The 25786-nt window shown below is 37.4% G+C and overlaps 1 protein-coding gene across 1 annotated transcript; it reads left to right on the top strand.

Annotated features, from left to right (window-relative positions):
* Positions 1-10230: 10230 nt before the first annotated feature.
* MUB4 (membrane-anchored ubiquitin-fold protein 4 precursor) lies at positions 10231-12054 on the top strand. The gene is made up of 4 exons (XM_089605380.1): positions 10231-10435; positions 10636-10786; positions 11507-11677; positions 11782-12054. Exons 2-4 carry the CDS (start codon positions 10657-10659, stop codon positions 11835-11837), a joined length of 357 nt encoding a protein of 118 aa, XP_089461506.1. The 5' UTR covers positions 10231-10435; positions 10636-10656; the 3' UTR covers positions 11838-12054.
* The last annotated feature ends 13732 nt before the right edge of the window (positions 12055-25786 follow it).

Here is a 25786-nt window from a genome sequence, read left to right as displayed (position 1 = left end):
TACATTTATTTTTGAAGCTTTAAATGTATATCATCATCACTATTGTGCTCTAAGTTTCAAATTGATCCCTCTAACTAGTTGTATAGCAAAATGTTCATGAATTTTTTTTTTTTAAAATGTGAGGGAGAGAGTGAGAGAGACGTACATAGATTTGCGCCAAAAAAGTAGGCAATTTAAATTGAAATTTAGGAGAGATTGATTGTGGGCCCATTTTTTGATGTGGACTCGACTGGATCTCTTTTCGTGGTGGGCTTGTGTACGTATCGATCGATCGGCCCCACTACACGTCATCTTGTTACGAAGTAGTCCGGTGACACGTCAGCTTAGTCATATGCTCTGGAATTGGAATAGCACATGGTTGGTCGGTCATTATTTCCCATCTATACTTTATTTATTTTCAAACCATTTCTTTTCAATCAAATCTTGGTAGGTAAATAATATAAGGAGCGGCTAGGTATCTAGCCCAAATTGACCACCTCTATTAAAATTATAACCCAACTATCACAAAATTTAAGTAAGTAGCCAAATCCACTACCAAACAATTTAATATTCCTATATTACCCTTAGTTCAAATAATAGAGCGCAAAACACAATTCCCTCATTCGAAACAAACCTCTCCGCCAAACGAATTTCTTTTACCCTCATTCGCGAACACGAAACCGACGATCTCTCCACTTCCGAAGCCGACGAAGAAAAAATGGTGAGTATCTCAACCTTCAATCTCTGTTAATTTCAAATCCTTCAATCTCTCCACTTCCTTCGCCGACGAAGTAAATTGGTTAGTTAATATTATTAACAATTCTTTGCGATCTCATAAAACACCCAAACTGAAACCCTAGACCTCATCCCCGCTCAATTTTGTGTTAGATTAACCATTAAATTGTAAATAAATATTATTAACTGAACCCTAGACGTCATCTCCGAACGATTTTGGGTTAGATTATTCATAAAAATGATAAGTAAATATTATTTACAAATCGCCGTTCGATAGTAAATAATATTTACAAATCTCCGTTCGATAGTAAATAATATTTACCATTTGAAAAAACCAACATCTTGAAGCGAGAAAGTCAATGTCGTTTATAGTGTGATCTCTTCTCTTCATCTTTCATAGTAAAACGTGCAAAATGAAAAATAACTGCAGTAATGTTACACATACTCGTCGGCTCGTTCCAATTTGTCCAAATCATAACCTTGATAGTAAATAATATTTACAAATCGCCGTTCGATAGTAAATAATATTTACCATTTGAAAAACAACATACCTGTCTCAGATTTGGCCAAGATCGAGGTCGCCTCGCCGATCACTAGGACAAATATAGTCATCCGGTGCGACGATTGTCGCACCGAATACCTCAAAAGTCGCACCTAATAGTTTATTAGGTGCGACTTTAGGTGCGACAAAGTCGCACCGAATATGCCGTCGCTAAAGGTATTAGGTGCGACATGTCGCACCTAATATGTATACCTTTAGGTGCGACACTTTTAGGTGCGACTTTGTCGCACCTAAAGTCGAAGCGGATCATTTCATATCAGGTGCGACCTTGTCGCACCTAATAGGTTATTTTAATTAAAAAAAATAGAAAGAGAGAGAGAGAGAGATGTAGGCGGCGGCGGGGCGGGTGAGATTGGTCACAGCCGACGGGGCGCGGGGCGGTGGACTGGCTGAGAGAGAGAGAGTTAGATTAAGAGACACTGAGACGTAGAGAGAGAGAGAGATAGAGAGAGAAAGAGAGAGAGAGAGATAGAGAGACGTACCGGAGCGGGCGGCGGGCTGGTCCAGGCGGCGGGGTGGGGGAGGCTAGTCACGGCCGGCGGGGCGTGGGGCGGGGGAGACTGGTCATGGCCGGTGGGGCGCGGGGCGGGGGGCTGGCTGAGAGAGAGAGTAAGATTGAGAGACGGTGAGACGGAGAGAGAGAGAGAGAGAGAGAGAGAGAGAGAGAGAGATGGGATACGTACCGGAGAGGGCGGCGGGCTGGTCCATGCGGCGGGGCGGGGGAGGGGGACTGGCTGAGAGAGAGAGAAAGCGCGGGCGGGGCTGGCTGAGAAAGATAGAGCGAATGAGTGAAATAGAAGAAGTGGCTCGGGTTTAAAACCCCTAAAACTATTAGGTGCGACATTGTCGCACCTAATAATCATATTGGTCGCACCCAATATGAAATTCCAGATCCGAAAAATTTCGGAGGGATTCGGCGGGGAAGTTTAAATTTGAAATCCATTGGGTGCGACATTAGGTGCGACATGTCGCACCCAATATGACTATTAGGTGCGACATGTCGCACCTAATGTGAAATTCAAGAACCAAAAATTTTTGGGGGGAATTTCTGACCGTTTTAAATTTTTTAACCCATTAGGTGCGACACGAGTCGCACCTAATGGTATTAGGTGCGACATATGTCGCACCCAATAGTATCCGATGCGACAATTTCATATCAGGTGCGACAAAGTCGCACCGGATAGCCATAATCATCAGCGAAAATTTTAGGCGCTTGGAAGACTATCTGGTGCGACATGTCGCACCTAATATGTTCTTAGGTGCGACATTTAGGTGCGACATGTCGCACCTAATACCCTTCCGCACCTAATATGCTAATTTGTAGTAGTGGATCTTGACGCAATCGCCGTCGCGGAGCTCGACTCCGGCACCGGGAACGACGGCAAACGCCTGGAGAAGCCATTTCCCCTTCTCCGAAGCGGCGGTGCGTGGGCGATCCCGTCGACTCGCCGTCGGATCTTTGATCGCCGGAGGCTCGGAGCTCCGCTAGAGCTCCGCCGTCGGGGGTCTATCAGGGAGCTCCTGATCATCGTCGTTGTTGACCGCGGTTGCGTTGAGTGCATTGACGGCGCGGCATGGACGATCGAGAGGAGAGAGTTCGTTGGATTGTAGATTGAGCTTTGATTTGGTCCGAACGAGAAAATTCACTCGTTATTTCGCCGGAAACTCGCGCCTGACTCGATAAATCTCGCCGCCGTGTCCAAATCCCAATTCGCCGACTCCGTTTAACGACCTTCACGAACGATCTCGCCGAGCGTATCACGCCGTGGAGGAACACCTTGAAGTGGCTCGGCATGAGAGGCGATGGAACGTCATGAAGTGGCTCGGCCTCCGCCGATTCGATGTCCTCGGAGAACGACCCGAACGGAGATCCATTCGACGAAACCCTAACTGGCTTGATTGGATTTGAATCTCGCTTGTGAAGCTCAGGATTCTTGGTCTTGGCAGTAAATTGGCACTGACGAAATGAGATGTACGCAACAAGACGTGGGCAAAGGGTATTTTTGGACTTTTGATAAGCTTGGGCTATTTACCTAAATAAATTATAGTTTGGTTATTATTTTAAACTTTCCCATGTATAAAGGCTATGTATTAACAAATCTCTTTAATGAAGGGAAAATATCATGAGTATCTCTCGTGTTTAATCGAAATGCGAGATTTATTCCATCTATTTCTAGAAATATCAGACATATCCCTTTAGTTTAATAGAAATGACATATACATCTCCTAAAAAATGTTATATTACAAATATCACCCTTTTTCGTTTATTTTTTACAAAAAAATAATTTGGCCTCCCCAAAATACCCTTAATATAATAAATATTTATTTACTATTTTATTAAAAAAAAATAATTTGAACTCGACGACATGCATGTCAACCTTACCCCAAGAAAAGCGACCTGCATATCAACTTTCCAATTTCAAAGAAAAGCGTTACGTGTACAGAAGAATGCCAATATAAGTGTGTAGCATTTTCTTGTATGTCATTTTAAAAAAGAATAAATGGTATTAATTGCATCTTGCATGTTTCTCTCTTAAAATGAAAAAATGGCATTAATTTAACAATAAAAAATAATATTATATTAGTTACGAATTTGATATAGGATATAGAAGTTTAAGGCTAAAAAAAGGGGACAAATGTGTCCAAATATCCTTTTTTTTGTATGATATTTGTATGTATAAAAGATATAAACGACATTTACCCCCCCAAAAAAAAGTTATAAACGAAATATTAAAAGTTTAAAATATAAACCATAGCAAAACCCCAAATATAGATGAATTATGGCAGAATAAAACATTTCCTGCCATCTTTTTTTTCCTTCTTATTTTACTTCTATATACTTCTTTTAGACTTCTGTTGCATATGTTAATTCTCCTCAATAAACTTTGTTATAAATTGATAGTAACACAAAGTAAATAACACGTAGGTTGGTTATACACTTTTTGTAGTGGAAATTCGACAAACTCTTCCCACTACGAGGAAAAATAATTTTTCTCTCTTATCCTTACAAGAATGTCTATTTTTCTTAGCCAAAACCATATTTTGAGATTCCATGTAAAAAGATTCAGTTCTTCTTTTGTAGTATATCTCTTAGTAAACAAGTTGTGTTGCTCATCAACTCACGAGTGATCTTTTCGAGGTAGCTAACCCTTATGTCCTCTTCAGATCAGAGCAAATCTTGAAAGACTACGGTATCAAAATATGCTTATCTTCAGACTTATCTACAAGATTGGAACTAATGTTTCTCCTAGTCCTACGTGACTTGTCATGCACGAAAATAAAAACCAAAGCAAGTAAGTAAACCATTTATATCTCTGTGTAAATACTCTTCTTGGGTTTGCTATGTCTACCGTAATAAACGTATAGAACTAGCTAGATTCATCTTTCGCTAGTTATCACTTTCATAGAATAATATATAATACGCGTTATATACTTCCACACTTAAAGAGATAGTTACATAATTAGTACTCGACTCCATGTAGTTGTACCCTATCCGAGTAGAGGAAATATGAAATTCGAGAAACAAATTGGAACGTTTTTCTTCATTTCTCTATTGCTAATATTGGACAAATAAATCTTGGTAATTATAATGAGAAACCCTTTTTCTTAGCGGGAAATTCTTCATAGATTTCTAGACATAGATGCTCCCTTATCCTATTATTACATATTTCTCAAGATCAATCGTTGCCGTTCTTGTCCTAATGGTTCCATCGCTAGAGAACTTCTTGTCGCGAACCTTGCTGGTATCATTTTCTTTCTTCTTTCCATTGAGCTCTTCTAGTTGTTCGCACAAGCCTCTTAAGTCTTATCCAAGGACTCCCTTCATTGCTTGGGAAATACCGGCCGTTCCTATCACGAAATTATAAAATAAACAAATATTTGCCTGGTCATACTAATGACGTGGTTAGGGGCGGTGCGACGTGGGGATTAGTGAGTGCACAGGTCCCCAATGAGTGTTTTTTAAGAAAAATATTCAATACAATTTTCTATAATACGTACTGTTAACCGCGTTTTTGGGTTTACACTAAGAACCGTCCGTGGTTCGATCTAGGGCCGGACCCTATGACCGCACGTAGGTTGGGTTTGGTGAAGTTCTTCTCTTCTTGTCGTATTCATGCTATTCGGATCTTCGGGTCTTCGAGTGTCCGGGTCTTCGAATCTTCGAGTCTCCGGGTCTTTGGATCGTCTATGTTTTCCGTGTTCTTCGCCGGGTCTTTGAATCCTTACACCTTCACCTAACCACAAATGAAACGTGAATCTAGAGGGACGCGGAGGGTTTTCCCTCGGCGCGCTCTCCGACGCTCAACATTAGTCGTGTTGTATTGCGTTTTTGGTAAACGATTTGTACTTGTCTCTATGTTTTCTAGAGAGAGAAAGTGGTGGTGTGATTTTTGTAGAGTTTTGACAAGTTGAGAGAAACTTACATTGTGTTGTGAATGAATGAGGTATTTATAGGGACCAAGGAGTTTGGTGAAAAGTACTTGATTAGGTGGTGGAGATGGCCGGGTGGTCTTGGCCGAGTGAAGACGGCCGGGTGGTCTTGGCCGATTGAAGACAACCGGGTGGTCTTGGCCGAGTGAAGACGACCGGGTGATTTTGGCCGAGTGAAGACGACCGGGTGGTCTTGGCCGGGTAAAGATCTTGGTCGGGTGAAGATGACCGGGTGGTCTTGGCCGGGTGAAGATGACCGGGTGGTCTTGGCCGAGTGAAGACGACCGGGTGATTTTGGCCGAGTGAAGACGACCGGGTGGTCTTGGCCGAGTGAAGATGACCGGGTGGTCTTGGCCGGGTGAAGATGACCGGGTGGTCTTGGCCGAGTGAAGACGACCGGGTGGTCTTTTATTTGGCCGACCGGGTGGTTATTTTTGTGGTTTTGTCTTGAAGATTTGTCAAGAAGTCTAGCTTGAAAACATTCTTTGAGAGTCTTTTGAAAGACATTTCATGAGTGTTGACTCGGAGCTTGGTGCGTGAGTTTTCTTGTGGGCTTGTGCCTTGTGTATGGACTTGATGTATTATCTTTTGCTCTTGAGGCGTTATTTATACCATGTGAAAATAACGGCATAACATTAACCCCCCAGTTTCTTGAGCGACTTGTCGAGCGAGAAATTTAATTTGAATTCCCCGAGAGTTTTGTTGTTGATGTCTTTCTGTTTGCTCTTGTGGCTAAGAGATTTACCTCGTAAAGACGCGCTTTGTGGGGCATGGATTTGTAAAATGTGACCTCGTGGGGTATGCGTCTCGTTGACGTAAGTCTCAAAAGATTTTGATACCGGAAGGTTGTGTCTCGGAAGACTTCGATCTCGGAAGATTGTGTCTCGGAAGACTTCGATCTCGGAAGATTGTGTCTTGGAAGACTTCGATCTCGGATTACTTCGATCTCGGAAGATCGTGCCTCGGAAGGTGTGCATCTCGGAAGACTTCGATCTCGGAAGATCATGCCTCGGAAGGCGTGCGTCTCGGAAGACTTCAATCTCGGAAGATCGTGCCTCGGAAGGCTTGAGTCTCGGAAGACTTAGATCTCGGAAGATCGTGCCTCGGAAGGCTTGAGTCTCGGAAGACTTAGATCTCGGAAGATCGTGCCTCGGAAGGCGTGAGTCTCGGAAGACTTAGATCTCGGAAGATCGTGCCTCGGAAGGCTTGAGTCTCGGAAGACTTAGATCTCGGAAGATCGTGCCTCGGAAGGCTTGAGTCTCGGAAGACTTAGATCTCGGAAGATCGTGCCTCGGAAGGCTTGAGTCTCGGAAGACTTAGATCTCGGAAGATCGTGCCTCGGAAGGCTTGAGTCTCGGAAGACTTAGATCTCGGAAGATCGTGCCTCGGAAGGCTTGAGTCTCGGAAGACTTAGATCTCGGAAGATCGTGCCTCGGAAGGCGTGAGTCTCGGGAGACTTAGATCTCGGAAGATCGTGCCTCGGAAGGCTTGAGTCTCGGAAGAGTTAGATCTCGGAAGATCGTGCCTCGGAAGGCTTGAGTCTCAGAAGACTTAGATCTCGGAAGATCGTGCCTCGGAAGGCTTGAGTCTCGGAAGACTTAGATCTCGGAAGATCGTGCCTCGGAAGGCTTGAGTCTCGGAAGACTTAGATCTCGGAAGATCGTGCCTCGGAAGGCTTGATTAAGGAGTAAAGCCGATGACTTTGTCAAAGGTCTCTTTGTTTGTGCCCGGTCGGATCGTCTTGGTCGTATCCAATCCGGGGTCTTGATTTCATATCTCACCGGGACGTCTCAGTCGTCACCGAATTAGAGTCATTTTTTCTTTGTACTCAATCGAATCGTCTCGTTTGTATCTGTTTCGGGGTCTTGTTTTGTCGAGGCGTCTCGGTCGCCGTCGACATTGGGTCATTTTCTTTGTGCCCGCTCGGATCATCTCACTCGTATCCGTTTTTGGGTCTTGTTTTGTATTTCGTCGGGGCGTCTTGGTCGCTTTCGACATGGAGTATTTTGTCTTTGTGCCCGCTCGGATCGTCTCAGTCGCATCCATTCCGGGGCCATAAAGTTTGTTTAGAGAAAAGTCTCTGGTCACCAAGGCGATTGCCTTTGAGGTAAGGGTGGATGTCGTGGTGGGAAGCTTATGTGGGAAAGATTTGAGGTCAATCTTCGTCGGATTAAAAGATATTCTGTGGAGGAAGTTAGTTTGCTGGTGGAGAGCCCGTGGTTGTTCTCGGGAACCCCTCCTTCTAGCGCCAAAATGTTAATCACGTTTTTGGATTAGCATTAAGAACCGTCCGTGGTTCGATCTAGGGCCGGACCCTATGACCGCACGTAGGTTGGATTTGATGAAGTTCTTATCTTCTCGTCGTGTTCTTGTTCTTCGGATCTTTGGGTCTCCGGGTCCTTGAGTTTCCGGGTCGTTGGATCTTCCGCGTTCACCGTGTTCTTCACGTTCTTTATTGAGTTCTCGAGTCTTTGTTTCTTTGAGTCTTCAACCCTTTAAATCTTCCACGTTCTCCGTGTTTTTCACGTGTTTGTGTTCTTCGTGTTCATCGTGTTCTTCGGATCTTCAAGTGTCCGGGTCTTCGGATCTTCGAGTCCCGGGTCTTTGGATCTTCCACGTTCTTCGTGTTCTTCGCCGGGTCTTCAAATCCTTGCACCTTCACCTAACCATAAGAAAATGTGAATCTAGAGGGACGCGGAGGATTTTCCCTCGGCGCGCTCTCCGACGCTCAACATTAGTCGTGTTGTATTGCGTTTTTGGTAAACGATTTGTACTTGTCTCTATGTTTTCTAGAGAGAGAAAGTGGTGGTGTGATTTTTGTAGAGTTTTGACAAGTTGAGAGAAACTTACATTGTGTTGTGAATGAATGAGGTATTTATAGGGACCAAGGAGTTTGGTGAAAAGTACTTGATTAGGTGGTGGAGATGGCCGGGTGGTCTTGGCCGAGTGAAGACGGCCGGGTGGTCTTGGCCGATTGAAGACAACCGGGTGGTCTTGGCCGAGTGAAGACGACCGGGTGATTTTGGCCGAGTGAAGACGACCGGGTGGTCTTGGCCGGGTAAAGATCTTGGCCGGGTGAAGATGACCGGGTGGTCTTGGCCGGGTGAAGATGACCGGGTGGTCTTGGCCGAGTGAAGACGACCGGGTGATTTTGGCCGAGTGAAGACGACCGGGTGGTCTTGGCCGAGTGAAGATGACCGGGTGGTCTTGGCCGAGTGAAGACGACCGGGTGGTCTTTTATTTGGCCGACCGGGTGGTTATTTTTGTGGTTTTGTCTTGAAGATTTGTCAAGAAGTCTAGCTTGAAAACATTCTTTGAGAGTCTTTTGAAAGACATTTCATGAGTGTTGACTCGGAGCTTGGTGCGTGAGTTTTCTTGTGGGCTTGTGCCTTGTGTATGGACTTGATGTATTATCTTTTGCTCTTGAGGCGTTATTTATACCATGTGAAAATAACGGCATAACACGTACACATAACAAAAAAAAAAAAAAAAGATTTGTAATGTTTTCTTTAGTTGAATGATTTTACTGTATAGTTTTTATCTTTAATTTTATTATAAATAAATATTGTGTGAACTCAATTTCTAGTTCTGTAATGACCTACACAAAGGAGGAGGTCAAGAAGAAAACATGAGGTGGGATTGTTGACAAAACCAATTGGAGACCATTTAGGCTCATATGATATTTAAACAACGACAATACAGAAACAAAGTTAACAAAAACGACACCTAAAACTAAATAAACTGAGAGGACCATTTGCGAAGAGGCCCATAAGATATTAATTAAATCGATACTAATAAAATACCGCTTGGTAACGAGAGTAAAGTCAAAACCTACATTGATTGGGTCATTCAATATTATCCTTTATGAACATTAATGTGAGGCAAATTTAAGGTAGAATATTGTCGATTTGAGTACCGTTTTAAAATTTCAGTACTCTCGAGTCTAGACAATGCTAACTCATCAAATATACATTGCACTTGATTAAAAATATAATAAAAAAATAAATTGCATGTTTTTTACCTTACATTATTGGTCAAAGTCAAAGTGATCCGAAACACGTATACATATGGACGGCGATACCATTACGTGTCGTTTGTTCCGTGTCTCACCGACGCCTTCAAATTTGTGTGTGGTATTTGTAAATAAATAAATAAAATAAAAGCACAATAAATGATGGTCAAAACTCAAAAAGATTCAGATTCCGTCAGAGTCTGTTTGTTTTTCTCATACATCAATCTACAACCCACCGCCGATGTTCCGCCACGTCAGCATATTAATTCCTGATGCCCGGACGTGAAATCCTATTGGCTTGTTTGGACAACAAAAATCCAACTTAGCCACAGAGTAACTCGAATTTCGGTCTTTGGTCTAAGGAAGGACCCTTATTTTTTTTTTACTGACACAAAACAAAGCCCCCAAAGTTGTTTTCTTTAATTCTTACTACCGTTTACACTGACAAGATTCCAAATTAAAATCTCACTTTTATATTCCATTTTAATTATAAACATGTGTATGTGTGTGTATATAGTGAGTCCATTTGACTAATTTAAAAAAGTAAAGAAATAAAAAAACAAAAAAACAGGAGCAAAAACGTCGATCGGGTCTAGGGTTTTCTCCGAGTTTCAGTTTCTCACTTGGAATAGTCGATTATTGAATCCGTACAGTGAGAGAGAGAGAGAGAGAGAGAGAGAGAGCGATAATCTCTATCCGTATCTTCTTTCATTCAGGTATTTATTTAGTTATTCAATTCATGAATTTCACGATTCAGTTATCTTTTGCCAGTCTTTCAGCAATTCAATTCAAAGGATAAGCAGAGCTCGCAAGTGAATTAAGAAACCATTTGATTGTGTGTGTGTGTGTATGTGTGTGTGAAATTCTGTATGAACGAAGTGGAAATTGAGTGGTTTGTTTTTGTCGATTGTCACAGAATCGAACTGAGAAAAAAAAAATGCCGGAAGATGAGGTGGTTGAGCTCAAATTCCGACTCTACGACGGATCGGATATCGGTCCGTTCCGATACTCTCCGGCTTCTACCGTTTCAATGCTCAAAGACAGAATCCTCACCGAATGGCCTAAAGGTGTTTCAATCACTTCTTTCTCTCGCTGCTTTGTTCATCGATGCTTTGCATTCTGGCGAGCGATGAAATGTGTGACAAAACAGTTCTGCTTTTGACTGTCTTCCAATTTATCATTTTTTTGGTGAATTGCTTTTGATTGTCTTGCATTTTGCTCCTTAGATTTCCTGATACTTTCACTTGTAGTAATCTTGTTGACAGAGGATTTCTATCTAGAGGAATTCCTTGTGAAGCTGATGAGCGTCGAATTTTAGTTTGTTCTAAATCTCTGCTCTTCATAAAGTTCACCGACATCCAATTCTTTTTTTGAACCTTATTCCATCTTGGGGTGTGATCTTGACACAGTAGTAGGATTTTGGTTTTGTTTGTCGTACTTTTTCTTGTGAAAATAAACATCTATAATCCGAAAATACGTAAACAGCGGTTCTCGATTCTTGCTATGCTAAGTTCTAACTAGGATAGGTTTTAAATGTAATTATTATATTTCTCTAAGCTGTACTTTCAGTGTAGAAGTATTAGGCACATTCTGTGTATATGCTTTGGCTTGAAATGTCCGTTACTCGAACACACAGGTAGTATATTTCCATTTGGTGGACCTTGTAGAACAAAAAACAAAGTAATGAATTACATGATTTTTACGTTATATGAGCAATAGTTCCGCGTCTCGTTTCTGTTTCGTTAAGTCCTTGTTTTTTTTTTTTTTTTTTTATCCAAATATTTTAGATAAAAAGATCATACCGAAAGGTGCGAATGACATAAAACTGATTAATGCGGGCAAGATTTTGGAAAACAACAAAACCGTTGCGCAATGTAAAGCCCCGTTTGGAGAGCTTCCGAGAGGAGTGATCACGATGCACGTTGTTGTTCAGCCCTCTCTGGCCAAAACTAAAACAGGTTAGCTTTTCTTCTTCACAGCTTCGATTTATTTGCCTCAAATAGACTCTTTTACTTCGGTTGGACTTTGTCTAAAGAGATTTCTGATTTGTGTTTGTGAACAGAAAAGAAGATAGATGAAACTCCGAGGAAAAGCGTATGCTCGTGTTCCATAATGTAAAAAGGGGAATTTTGTCGAGCAAAGTGAAGCTTGAGAGGTTTCCATGGGATTCCTTGGGAATGCTTAGTAGCCGGAGAGAGAGTGGAATCAAGAGCAAGAGAAGGGGAGATAGAGAGGGAAAAAAAATTAGAACTTGGGTGTGAAAAAGTCCCATGGCTCTCTCATTTCTCACATGTTTGTTGGAAAACAATCCATATTAGTAGAGCTTATATGATCATTACCTTTTTTCCATAAATATTCATGCCTCTCAAAATCCAACACTAGTGTGTTCAACACAAATCAACGAGCGATTCTTGAATGCAACATAGTAACAAATTATAAATCATGATGACTATTATACATCAAGAGATCATTCTATAAAACTGCTTATTAATTAAGTAATCACGAGTTTTATCTCAAAAGCAGTTGGCAATGAAAATAACAAGATGAGTGACCTATTGCCATAGACGTCTAGGTAAGTTCCATTTTATCTGAATGATCTAAGATTTTTTATATTGGCTGATCGTCAAAACATGGTTGGCTATGATACTAGTATTAATTAAATATCATGAACTTTGTCTCGAAACCAAAAGTTAGCAAGGAGAGCATGAATGAAGATATATGACCCATGAACATATTGTTAGGCCATTTTGTATATTGGATCGATCTAATATCAAGAAATTTGGACTAGAAAGTAATTTCCTCGAAAGATGACGAAGTTCGGGGACTTATCGGGTTGGACGGAGGTCAAGTCTGGGCTCATCATCATCACTATGTTGCTTTGGTGATCATCCATAGGTTTTCTATGCTGTGCTTTCCTCCAGAATCCTGAGTTACTTGACCCACGTAAAGTAAACTAACATGTTTGTTTTGTGTACGGCTTTTACTCAAGCCTGACTTTTGCTCTCTGGCTAATTTATTTAATGCAACGTGTAGTTCATAGCTCTCTAATTAATTGACTCATGTCCTATATACAGGTTCATGGGTTGAGGTTTTCGAGGACTATTTTTATCGGAAATGTGGTTTGGAACCTATTCTCGACGGGCTAAAAGGTGTTTGTTTGATGAGCATTTGGACCCAACTAAGCTCTAAGGAGTCTACATTATTAGTTATTGGGGATTTTTATGGGCATGAAGAGAAGAATACATTTGGAGTTGGACCATGGAACGCAGAAACTAGACCAATACATATACATATATATATATATATATATATATATATATATATATATATATTAATTGTTAGTTTTTTTAGCTTGCCTATTTAGGAGGTTGATGGATTGGTTGAACTTTTCGAAGAAGAGAAAAATAATGGTACTAAGCACTTGTAATAAATTGTATACTACATGTGAATATTTGATCGTGTAACTATTACGGGCTCACAATGGCCGAGTTGACCCTTTTTTTTAAGTCCAATAAAGACTTAGGTCCGACCCAACTTTTTTTTATTGTAAGGTCAGGCCAAGTCGAACGTAAGGAAGAAGACTTCAGATCTAACGAAGGACCAAGCTCTCGATCTTTACGAATGAGGACCAAGACCGAGCTCAGACTTTAAGGGCATAAAATGGGTCTCAAAAACCCCAAACCAAAATTATTTAAAAATATGTATATTGTTATAAAAACCAAAGAAATAACTAAAAGTAATAACGATTGTAACACTAATAATTGGAGGCAAGAAATTAGAGAGAGATAGAGAATTATGAAGAGTGAAGTGAGAAACCGGAGATAATTTCCCTTCATGCATTCACTTGTATTTATAGTGAAAATTTGGTGTATTTAGTCAACAAAGGAAATTAATTATTTACCGACATTTCTTGACTTTTGAATATACTAATTATTTACAACATATATATAGTTTAAAAATCACACTTTCATTCAAAACAACAAAAAATTAGATAATCCAGACTCATCAGTAGATTCATTCGACGATGTTTGGTTTTGAAAGTCTTTCTTTTGTTGCGTTTGTGAAATCACTAAGGAAGATCAGCAAATGTAAGAAAAATAATGAATTAAATATTAAATTTCTATTAAAGTAAATGTAAGATTTGATGAAATCTCCAACCTAGTTCTGCATACAGGACAATGTCGGTTCGGTGACTGGAGCCACATATTGGTGCGGATAAAAACCATGTATGATACTCATCCTCAAACCTCGTCTCTACATCAAATGGGAACCTCACAACAGAGAAGGTGTCCGCAATGGATGAATGAACATCTCCTACGTCAACTACAACCATGTATGTCGTTGGCTCTCTAGTCACAGACACTCTTCGCCACCACCGTAACGCAACCAATGTGAAAGTTGTTGCTAATAGACAAAAACCAACAACCAATAGTATCACCATTACGTTGCTGCTATTCTTTTGTTTAAACTCGCACTCATAAAAGTCGCATTTGTAGTTGATATACATATGTGTTTGGAGTTTTTTCTTAAAAAAAGATTATATGATTTTAATTATTAAAGGGTCGGGCCCGACCAGGCCTATATACTTTAGGCCTAGCCTAGGCCCTTGAAAAAATTGGTTTGGCCCAACCTTTTTTTGCAGTGGGCCGGTCCATCCAAATTTTAATAAAGAGGGTTAGGCTAGGTGGCCTGACCCAATTAACAACACTAATTAGACTTAAAGTTGTATAGCGATTTTTAAAACTATACGTAAAAAATCGTATGGATAAAATAATTATGTCTCCATAAAATACAAATTAGTCATTATTTTTTTTCACATACGTAAAAAAAAATCTGAAATCTATTATAAAATTATCAATAATATCCTCTTATCTCTCTACATTTTATTGTGTCTTTAACGAAAATGATATCACTAATGATAACCCAAACTAAGTAAAAAAAATATTGAATTTAATTTAAAAATTATTTAATTTAAAACTATATAACTATACCTCAAGCCCAGTTTAAACCCTTTATATCTGGACCAGTCCTATATTGGGCCCGAGCATGGCTTTTCAAAGGACTGGGCTCATGAGCCTATACCTCAGACCGAGTTTAAACCCTTTAGAAATTCAAGTTCGGTTCTATTTATTTTCAAGGTGGGTCGGTCTGCTCAAATCTTAATAAAGAGGGTCCGGCTCTAGCTGCTGGACCTTGCCTAATTAATAAGCACTAATCAAGCTTAAAGTTGTATACATGTTTCTAAAGCAATAAAGAAACTAGATTATTCATAAACTATGATCTTCTCAATACTTTTGGACCAAAATAAAAAATGTCAAAATTAATCCAAAAGTATGACTCTATGTTTTGTACAATTATCTCTGTAACCTTCATATTTTCTTTCTCCTGCTCTCTCTCTCTCTCTCTCCTTTTTTTTCTCTTATTCTTCCCACATCCAAGCGAAGAACTCACGTTTCACAATTGTTGAGAAGAGCGAGCTTTGAGCCATAACCACGAGTAAGATTTGACCGCGAAATAACCCATAGGTATAAAGAATTTGGAGGCGAGAATCGACGGCGAGAGCGACATTGAGATTGGCAAGGCCTTCCGATTCGATTCTGTCGACGTTGGTGAGGAGAACGACAGTATTTACAATCGATTCTCTGGCAGCGAAAGCGACGACGTTTTGCTTGTTCCGGCAACGCGAACTTGCTCAACATTGGAGATCAAATTTGGAGGAAGCAAGAATTCAGTCCAATAGTAATTTATAAATGGTCTTGGATATGAACTACATATCAGAAATGTGCTTATTTGTTCTTCACCACAATCACGACGAAGATCGTACTTGTAAATTGATTGTTTGGAGGAAGTTTGTAACCTTTGTAATTTTTGTAATTTTGAATTGATTTTTGTTAGTGATACAAGCAAGACATAAGACATTGTACTTGTAAACGTGATTTAATAGTTGATGTCGAATTTTCGTTTTAAAGAAAACTTTCACGACTACATTTCATCAAATAGTAAGACACGTATAGCAATTCCACGAAGAACTTGCACGAATTTCAATGTAAACGAACTAGAGAATCTCTTTGAGTTGTGCAAAATGAAAAAAATGGAGGATTTTTTTTATGGTATTTGATTTACAACTAATTAAAATGCAAAAAAATGAACAAAAGCAATCAAACAAAGATTTAACAAGCGATAGAAGAGCGAAGAGGCATGATTTCTTCGATTCGGTCGGTTCTACGGATTCTAATAACGGCTATTGTTTGGGCAAACATAGTCTAATTCCCCTCATGAATACCCACTAATCTCTCTAGAGTAGAAACAAACCTAATTGTTTGACGAACTTACAGCTCTCGGCTTAGATCCTATTAAAATAAACAATTGCATTTGCTATGGAAACTCAAACTACTACACAAATCTCCTAGTCTTTCTATAGATATAGGTAGGAGGGTGAACGGGTTTAGCACACTCGATTACCACCTCTCGGTGTCTAAATGGGTCTAGAGATTCACTTCCAAGTTAGTTAAGCCAAACAATGATATCAACCACTCCAATTCTCTTGATTACCACAAATCAAACCACAGTTAAGAACAATCCTACCATAATCTACTTACCGAATCAAATCTTTCAACTACATCGCACCACTCCTAAGTGTTTAGTTATTTATGATTGCAATCAAACAAATCAATATGGAAATTAGCACAGTCATAAACACTAGGAGACACATTCATTCAATCAATAATCCACATTCAAATCAAATTCAACAAATCAAAAGTTTCAATCAAGATAAACTAACGTCTCAAATCAACATTAAGATTCAAACAAGAAATGAAAATGATAAAAAGCTAGAGTTCAAAGAGAAACAAATAAAAATTGTAAAAGATAGAATGATAAAACTATGGAATAATGTTGATGCGGAATTTGATCGGAGAGGGTGTCACAATCTATTATCCTTTCTCTTATTCTTCTTTTTCCCTCCAAAAGCTTCAATCTCCTTCAATGACTTATTCTTCTCTCCAAAAGCTTCAATATCCTTCAATGGCTTATTCTTCTCTCTCCAAGCTCTCCTTAATTAGCTCTAGGCTTTCTCTCCAAAAAAATGAAGTCTAGGCCATATGAATATAAATCCAAAGTATATTGGTGTTTTCGGAGCATTATAGACCTATGGATGTTATCCAATGGTCAAGATCAGCTCAAAAACGCGAAAAATTGAAATTTGCATCGCGTGAGCTTATGTCCAAAACGTACAATAAATTTGAATTGGCCATAACTTCTTGCTCCGAACTTTGATTTTAACAAATGAATATGCGTTGAAAATCTAATAGAAACATATATTCAAATCTGGAATGCATACATCCAAAATCGTCAATTATAAATCTCCAAATCTTACAAAAGAGAGCGTTATGTTTCTTATTTTGCTCCAACTAGTCCGAAAAGTCTTCAATCACCACATAATTGATCCACTAACTTAAAAACACTTGTAACTCACTAATGACCTATAAAAACAAATAAAACTATAAAAATATATATAAAAAAACTCAAGAACAAGTCTCGATTCACTCTTGAAAATCATTGATAAGTGCGAATGAATCGTGTTTATATCAAAAGTCACGAGCCCCACTTTATTTGTGTTTTAGCCTTTTGTTTTGAGATAAACTACAAAATTTGGCTTTTGATTGTTTACAATCAAAGACTATACACGGGAGAAAAAGAGAGGGAGAGAAACAATAATTTTCTTCTTGGTAGTAAAACACTTGGCTTGAAACATATCTTGGTGAGAAAGATGAAAGCGGGTAACCTAAATTGTAAATTACAAAACGAAACCTGTAATAAAATGTCATAAGACATCTAGAGAATATTGACCACTTTATTATGTATTCTCACGTCATGAGAATCACATCATTAAAAATGATAATTTCAATTGCCTCGTTGGGTAACTTTGACATTGATCATAAAGGTGTAAAAAATATTTTTTTGATAAATAACTTGATGAAGAAGTCTACGAGGAACAACTTGAGAGTTGTAGCGCTCCTAAATAAGAAAGTGAAGTATGTAAGTGTTCAAATTGTTTTATGCTCTCAACGGAAGACTTGACAATTTTGACGCTGTAAATTGTCAATTAAATTTTAGATCCACGAGTGTGATAAATGAGTATACAAGATTCACGAGTGTGATAAATGAGTATGCACTGAACTTAGGTGTATGATTTTGTGTTCATAGGTTGTCGACATGTTTATTAGTGATAATAATTCATGATCAAATACACATATGATATATCAAACCGTTACTTTGATATACAAGATATTGGACTTGTCAATGTAATTTGGTTTTTATTTACATGAAAGTCCAATAGATTGTCTAGAAACGGCTACACGTCGATGGAAATTATTGACAAATTTGAAAACGATGATTCTAATATGTCCACATGTTATATTAGAGTTAAACGATGCATGTCTAAGAATAATGTTGAAAAAACATCTCTTAAAATTGAATATATAAAAATATTAGACTTTTTTTTATTTCATTTGACCTATATTATGAGTAGATTAGTTGTTCGAGATTCAAAGTTGCCTTTAAATTCGAGTCGATTCACATTTAGAGATAATATTTATATTTATTTTTATTTTTACATTTACATTTTATTTACATTTATGAATTAATTTATTTTTTCATTTAATATTTACATTTTTATTACAAATATAAAAAGAAAATACCCTCACTCACCAAAGTAACGAAATACCCATCTTACTCTTATTTTCCATAACAGATGCGTTCCACATGACTATTTAACCGTCGACTAGGCCAAGCTTTTGATGGAAGGATGGTGATGCCACTCTTTTTTAATAACATGGGGAAAATAATAAAATATTAAAAATTCGGGGGTGTTTTTTCAGAAGCGTGTCGTAATTCAAGGGACAATAGTACAATTATCTTCCATTTTCTATGCTTTTTCTCTGAAAGCTGTTGATGACATGTTAAATAAAATAATAAATGAATGAACTTGAACGTTCAGTGGATTTATTTAAAAATAAAAAATAAAAATAATAATAAATGAAAACTCTAAAAATATTAGGTAGGGATTCCGATTTTCTCTGACTCATCTCAAACCTCTCTCTCTCTCTCTCTCGTCTCAAAGCTTCTCTCTTTTTCCCTAAAAAAAAAAAATTCCTCTCTTTTTGTTTTAGTGCTCTAAGTCGATCGAGTTATGCTATTTGTCCCGATTCACGAGTGGGAACGATCCACTCGTGAGTTGACACGTGGCAGTTAGTGGCCACGTGTCAACTCACGAGTGGATTGTTCCCCACTCGTGAATCGGGACAAAAATCATTTCCCAAGTCGATCAGATCTTAAGGGGTATCTTCCATATAAATGATAAATGCTAATCTTTTTGTTCTTCTCTTTTAAAATAGATCTCGTAGATTTTTTGTTTGATTTAACAAGTTAAGCAATGAAATAAATGTTAAAGTTTCGTTCTTTATGCTATGTGAAAACCTTTTTTTAGTCTGTTTCAAGGATTGAAATCTCACATCTCGCAACCATACCGCATTTTAAATTTTGAGGTTATCTCGTCTCGTATCAGGGTATTCCGCGGTATTTGACGAACATTGAGGGTATCTCGTACCGCGTGGTAACTCGCATTCCGCGAGGTATACCGCAAAAAAAGGTATTCCGCGGGGTATTTGGACAATAAGTAATTTAAAAAAAATTACAATACATACATCTGTTGCAAGTGATATTTATGGGTTTAGCATACAAATAAAAATTGTTTGATTTTCTCTTAATGAATTTTGATACTTATAAATATTATTAGTATGTTAAAAATCATTTAAAACATATATACTTAGAGAGTAATTTTTATATTAATTTGTAAATTAGAATTTTTAGAGTAATTTTGATATTGATTTATAAATATTGTACTTTCACGAAATTAATTTTGAAATCATTTAGATATTAATTTGCAAATTGTAAAAAAAAAGTACAAATTACATTACCAAATATAGTACAAAGTACAAACCAAGACTATATAACATAGACTAGAAGTTAAAATCTAATACATTACCATATATACACTGCAACAAATTTTTTTTTTTAGCAATGATTTTTTTTTTACTAATAAGAACACTTAGAATAAGGAAATGACTTATCTCAAAAAAAAAAAAAAAAAAAAAAGAAAGGAAATGACACACTACTAAAATGAGGAGTTTCTTTCTTCATGCATGTGGACACCAAAAAAATCCCACATCGGTGAAGGACAAAGAGATAAATAATGTGGAGTTAGTATAAATAGGATGTGTAAGGATGCGGAATAAGCATCTTGCGCTTGTGGCAATGACGCAGCTTGTAGTTATTAAATGGGGCGTGTCAATTGCCGTTTGAAATGACTTTGACAGGTCTAATATTTTTTTTAACATTTTTTAAATATTTGTTTAACATATTTTTAAGCCTTTACGCGCGAGAGATACCCACATCTCGCGCGAGATTTCAATCTATGGTCTGTTTATGCTCAATCTGCTCAATATGAGAACTCTTAAGAGGTATCTCCATATAAATGATAAATGCTAATCTTTTTGTTCTTCTCTTTTGAATTAGATCTCATAGATTTTTTGTTTGATTTTACAAGTTAAGCAATGAAATAAATGTTAAAGTTTCGTTCTTTATGTATGTGAAAACCTTTTATTAGTCTGTTTATGCTTAATCTGCTCAATATGAGAATACACTGAAGCTTTAGCCTTTGATTTTGCTTTAAACTTGTTTATATTGATAACCCAATTGTTTTAATTTGTTATTTGAGGTGTTAATTGGCTGGTGGAAAACGTGAAGCCGCAGATCTAGCATTATTCAGGTACGGTTATCCAGATGGAAGTCTGTGAAAATATTTTGAGGTAATTCTTAGACTCATCTTAGATAAGCCAAGTCACGCAGATAACAAAAGTCTTTATCTAGCCAATTAAACATAAAAGAAATAAAAGAAAATACAATGAAACTAAGACTAATAACTAACTAGGCTCTGCTATTGTCACATGGATTGACTGTGTGCAGGGAATCGGGAGATCGTTCGTGTAGAATGGCCCATGAATATCATCGGGCACGTAGTAGCAAAAATGCTCAACATGTTCTGCCAGGAGTTGGCCGTGTCGGAGTACCCTCCTAGCACGACGGCGATTCCGCCTCGACAGCATCGCGCTCTGGCCACTTTGCATCCAAATGACGGCTTTATCCAGGGTCCTTATGCTTTTGCAGATTCTACAGCCGACTTCGGTGAGAGGGCTGCAACGAAAGGTTAGTATATCCCCTTCTTTTAGTCCGTAGTAGGTTACCATTTTTTGGAGCGAAAATATGCACTCCTATACACTGGAATGAGAATGACATGATCGTTCGTTTGCTTTATTCTATTAATCCGAAAACGGATCAGCATTCTCCAAACTTTGGTTCGCCCACCGTCTTTGACCAGGAGTTTGATCTTTGAATCCACTCATTCCCGATCTTTGCGCAGCAGAGCAACTGCCTCAGCTAGAGGTCGAGGCGTCAACTCCATTTCACGCTTGATGTCGTTCGGAGTTAGAGTTTTGGTGAACTCTGTCCTGAGATGAGGTAAAAAAAAAGAAGCTCATTAGTGTAAAACGTGATTAACAATTCTATAAATCAGGAACAGATTAGAATTAATAATTCTATAAATCAGGAATAAGATTAAATAGGATTCGCAATATGCGGTCTAAACGTAATCGCTTCAAAATACTATTTAATCTTAATCCTGATTTATAGAATTGTTAATCCTAATATGTTCTTGATTTATAGAATTGTTAATCACATTTTACATTAATGAGTTTTTTTTTTTACCTCTTCTCAGGACAAAGTTCACCAAAACTCTCACTCCGAACGACATCAAGCGTGAAATGGAGTTGACGCCTCGGCCTCTAGCTGAGGCAGTTGCTCTGCGGCGCAAAGATCGGGAAGGAATAGATTCAAATATCAAACTCCTGGTCCAAGATGGTGGGCGAACCAAAGTTTGGAGAATGCTGATCCGTTATAGGATTGCTAGAATAAAGCAAACGAACGAGCATGTCATTCTCATTCCAGTGTATTGGAGCGCATATTTTCGCTCCAAAAAATGGTAGCCTACTACGAACTAAAAGAAGGTGATATCCTAACCTTTCGTTGCAGTCATCTCACCGAAGTCGGCTGTAGAATCTGCAAAAGTATAAGGACTCTTGATAAAGTCGTCCTTTGGATGCAACGTGGCCGGAGCTCGAGGCGGAATCGCCGTTGTGCTATGACAATTATATAAATCAGGAACAGATTAGGATTAACAATTCTATAAATCAGGAGTAGGATTCGCAATATACAGTCAAAAGGAAATTCCTATGGATATTCCAATTAGGAATGGCAACGGGTAAGGTCGGGTACACCTATTCCGTTACCCGTACCCGTTATAATTTTTTACCCGGATCCGTTTACCCGAGTTTTGAGACGGGCCGGGTAACAGGGATACCCGCCGGGTAAGCGGGTTACAAATATTGGACCCGTTACCCGTTTAGAAAAAAGGTAGAGGGTCGGGTAGACTCGCTTACCCGTTCATAAAATAAAAATCATCAACAATATAAAATTTAAAAATAATAAATTTTAGGTGAAAAATATCAAAGTGCTACTACTATATAAAGAACATTAAAATTCAAAAAAAAAAAAAAACCAAAAAGGTCTTCATTGCAAATTATGTCATCTAATTAGGTAAACATATAATGATTTATTATATTTTAAAATATTTAATTGTTAACGAGTCGGGTCCCGGGTAATCGGGTACGTGATGACAATTTCGTTATCCGTACTCGGACCCGTTAAAACGATTACCGGTTACCCAAAAAGAACATGTATTATCTTATCCGATAATATTGGGTAACGGGCCAAAACACGAGTAACGGGTCTAATTGTCATCCCTAATTCCAATATCTTGATACAAATCAGGAACATAATAGATTCTATATATATATATATATATATGTAAATTGGCTGCCTAAAATCTTTTCTAGGGTATTTTTGATGTCATATGAAATTCAAACTGACGATTTACAAGTGGTGTCAAGTTAGATATCACATAAATATAGAGGTTGACGACTTTTTTTTTGAACGAAAACTAAAAGATGCATATAATTGTATATTTTGCAATTAATGTGTAAAATAATAAATCTGTTGATTGTAGTTTGAAGATGGCATAGAAAGATGGACCTATTGAATAACAATTATTCAGACGTTTCTCAAAAGAAATAGAAATAAATTTTGTTTGGGATGGGGGTCACAATTTAATGACCAGAGTCTACTGAGGCAAAATTATGCCGTATGTAGAATTCTTTTACATAAAAAAGAAAATAGTTAATACTTAATTCAGATCATACATAAGTAAAACAGATTCAAAGCTAAAGATCATGGCCTCTCTCTGATCTCGTAAAGTAGTGACTCAATCAACATAGCATAGGTTTAGTTTAGTCCCTATATTCTTGATATTTATATATCAACCAAACTTTTGGTTAAAAGTAATTTGTTCCATAAAGTTTGGTTTTTCGTGGACTTGAGCCCGTTGGGTTTTTCCAAAATTTGGCTTTCTCAATTATATTAAAAAAATTGAAAATATGATTTTGTGTTTGTGGTCGAATATAAATTTTTAATTGAAAAAGTTATATTACAAAATAAAGAAAGTATTCAATCAATAAGCATAGTCAATAAGTTAAGGAATCTATAGCAAACCGAAACTAGAAAGAGGCGAGCGACATTGAAGACATGATTTTGGATCGTGTCGAGCAAGCATACAAAGATCATTACAATCCGGGAGTACAACGTAAGTATAAAACCGGTGGCACAGGCTAATGACGCTGCTTGTCAAGACTAGGATTCTCGCTCCCGGGATGTTTGATAGCCAGAAGTACTTTTACATGTACATATTCTATTAGGTATTGAGTTGATGTTTTCGGATAATACTATAGATCTCTTTTGGATAACGTCTAAATAATTGTCATAGTTCTTTTTTTACTCTTAGTTGATATTTGTGATCTACCATATATTTCAAACTACTCAATCAATCAGGCATAGTCAAGAAGTTAAAAAATCTAATAGCAAACCGACTCAAAAAAATTATTAATTAAGTTATAATATTGAACGGAACTAATATTCTCTCTTTCAAATTTGTTTAGGTGTAATATTGAACTTATATTTTTTTTAATGTACTTTGTTTTGAAGTATTTACATATATTTTTTTTAATATAGTTATGTTTAGGGTTTCCAAATTGAGATTGTAATAAAATGCATCAAGAGTAAATTTTTCATTAAAATTGTTAATAAATATATGTCCTATTTACTTTTAACCAAAAGTTTGGTTGATATATAAATATCAAGTAATATAAGGACTAAACTAAACCTATGCTATGTTGATTGAGTCACTACTTTACAAGATCAGAGAGAGGCCATGATCTTTAGTTTTGAATCTGTTTTACTTATGTATGATCTGAATTAAGTATTAACTATTTTCTTTTTTATGTAAAAGAATTTGACATTTTCGCTCCAAAAAATGGTAGCCTACTACGAACTAAAAGAAGGTGATATCCTAACCTTTCGTTGCAGTCCTCTCACCGAAGTCGGTTGTAGAATCCGCAAACGTAGAAGGACTCTTGATAAAGCGTCCTTTGGATGCAACGTGGCCGGAGCGCGATGCTGTCGAGGCGGAATCGCCGTTGTGTTATGACAATTATATAAATCAGGAACAGATTAAGATTAACAATTCTATAAATCAGGAGTAGGATTCGCAATATAGAATCAAAAGGAAATTCATATGGATATTCCAATTAGGAATGGCAACGGGTAAGGTCGGGTACACCTATTCCTTTACCTGTACCCGTTATAATTTCAAAACAAAGTACATTAAAAAATATAAGTACAATATTAGACCTAAACAAATTTGAAAGAAAGAATATTAGCTCCGTTCAATATTACCGCTTAATTATATAATTTGTTTGAGTCGGTTTGCTGTTATACTTCGTAAGTGATTGACTATGCCTAACTGATTAACGGTTTTTGTTAGGTACTCAACTTGTTTTTTTAATATAATGGAGCCAATTCACATTATTATGATTTATACCTCATTCCTATTATTGCTATTATCATGATTTACACCACAATTCAGGGAATCCACGTAGCCAAGCACTTCTATTTTTTTTTTATCACACTATCTACGATTATAACTAATTACCTTCTTTATTTTCTAATCTAATTTTTTCAATTAGAAAATTATTTTCGACCACAAACACAATATTATATTTTCAAATTTTGAAATATAATTGAGAAGACCAAATTTTAGAAAAACCCAATGGGCTTAATTCCATGAGACACATATACTTATTAACAATTTTAATGAAAAATTTACTCTTGATGCATTTTATTACAATCTCAATTTGGAAACCCTAAACATAACTATATTAAAAAAATATATGTAAATACTTCAAAACAAAGTACATTAAAAAAATATAAGTTCAATATTACACCTAAACAAATTTGAAAGAGAGAATATTAGTTCCGTTCAATATTATAACTTAATTAATAATTTTTTTGAGTCGGTTTGCTATTAGATTTTTTAACTTCTTGACTATGCCTGATTGATTGAGTAGTTTGAAATATATGGTAGATCACAAATATCAATTAAAAGTAAAAAAAAGAACTATGACAATTATTTAGACGTTATCCAAAAGAGGCCTATAGTATTATCCGAAAACATCAACTCAATACCTAATAGTATATGTTCATGTAAAAGTACTTCTGGCTAGCAAACATCCCGGGAGCGAGAATCCTAGTCTTGACAAGCAGCGTCATTAGCCTGCGCCACCGGTTTATACTTACGTTGTACTCCCGGATTGTAATGATATTTGTATGCTTGCTCGACACGATCCAAAATCATGTCTTCAATGTCGCTCGCCTCTTTCTAGTTCCGGTTTGCTATAGATTCCTTAACTTATTGACTATGCTTATTGATTGAATACTTTCTTTATTTTGTAATATAACTTTTTCAATTAAAATTTATATTCGACCACAAATACAAAATCATA

This window comes from Urtica dioica, chromosome 1, assembly GCF_054948205.1.
Source record: "Urtica dioica subsp. dioica isolate 48M chromosome 1, U.dioica_male_clone48M_v1_H2, whole genome shotgun sequence".
In the NCBI taxonomy this organism is placed as follows: Eukaryota; Viridiplantae; Streptophyta; class Magnoliopsida; order Rosales; family Urticaceae; genus Urtica; species Urtica dioica.
This window is presented reverse-complemented; position numbering and strand designations above follow the sequence as displayed.

Bases quoted from the DNA above. Each gene is read 5' to 3' on its own strand.
- MUB4 (XM_089605380.1), top strand. From the start codon at position 10,657: ATGCCGGAAGATGAGGTGGTTGAGCTCAAATTCCGACTCTACGACGGA. The intron at 10,787-11,506 runs GTGTTTCAATCA...CAAATATTTTAG, and splicing joins CCTCACCGAATGGCCTAAAG to ATAAAAAGATCATACCGAAA. The intron at 11,678-11,781 runs GTTAGCTTTTCT...GTTTGTGAACAG, and splicing joins TCTGGCCAAAACTAAAACAG to AAAAGAAGATAGATGAAACT.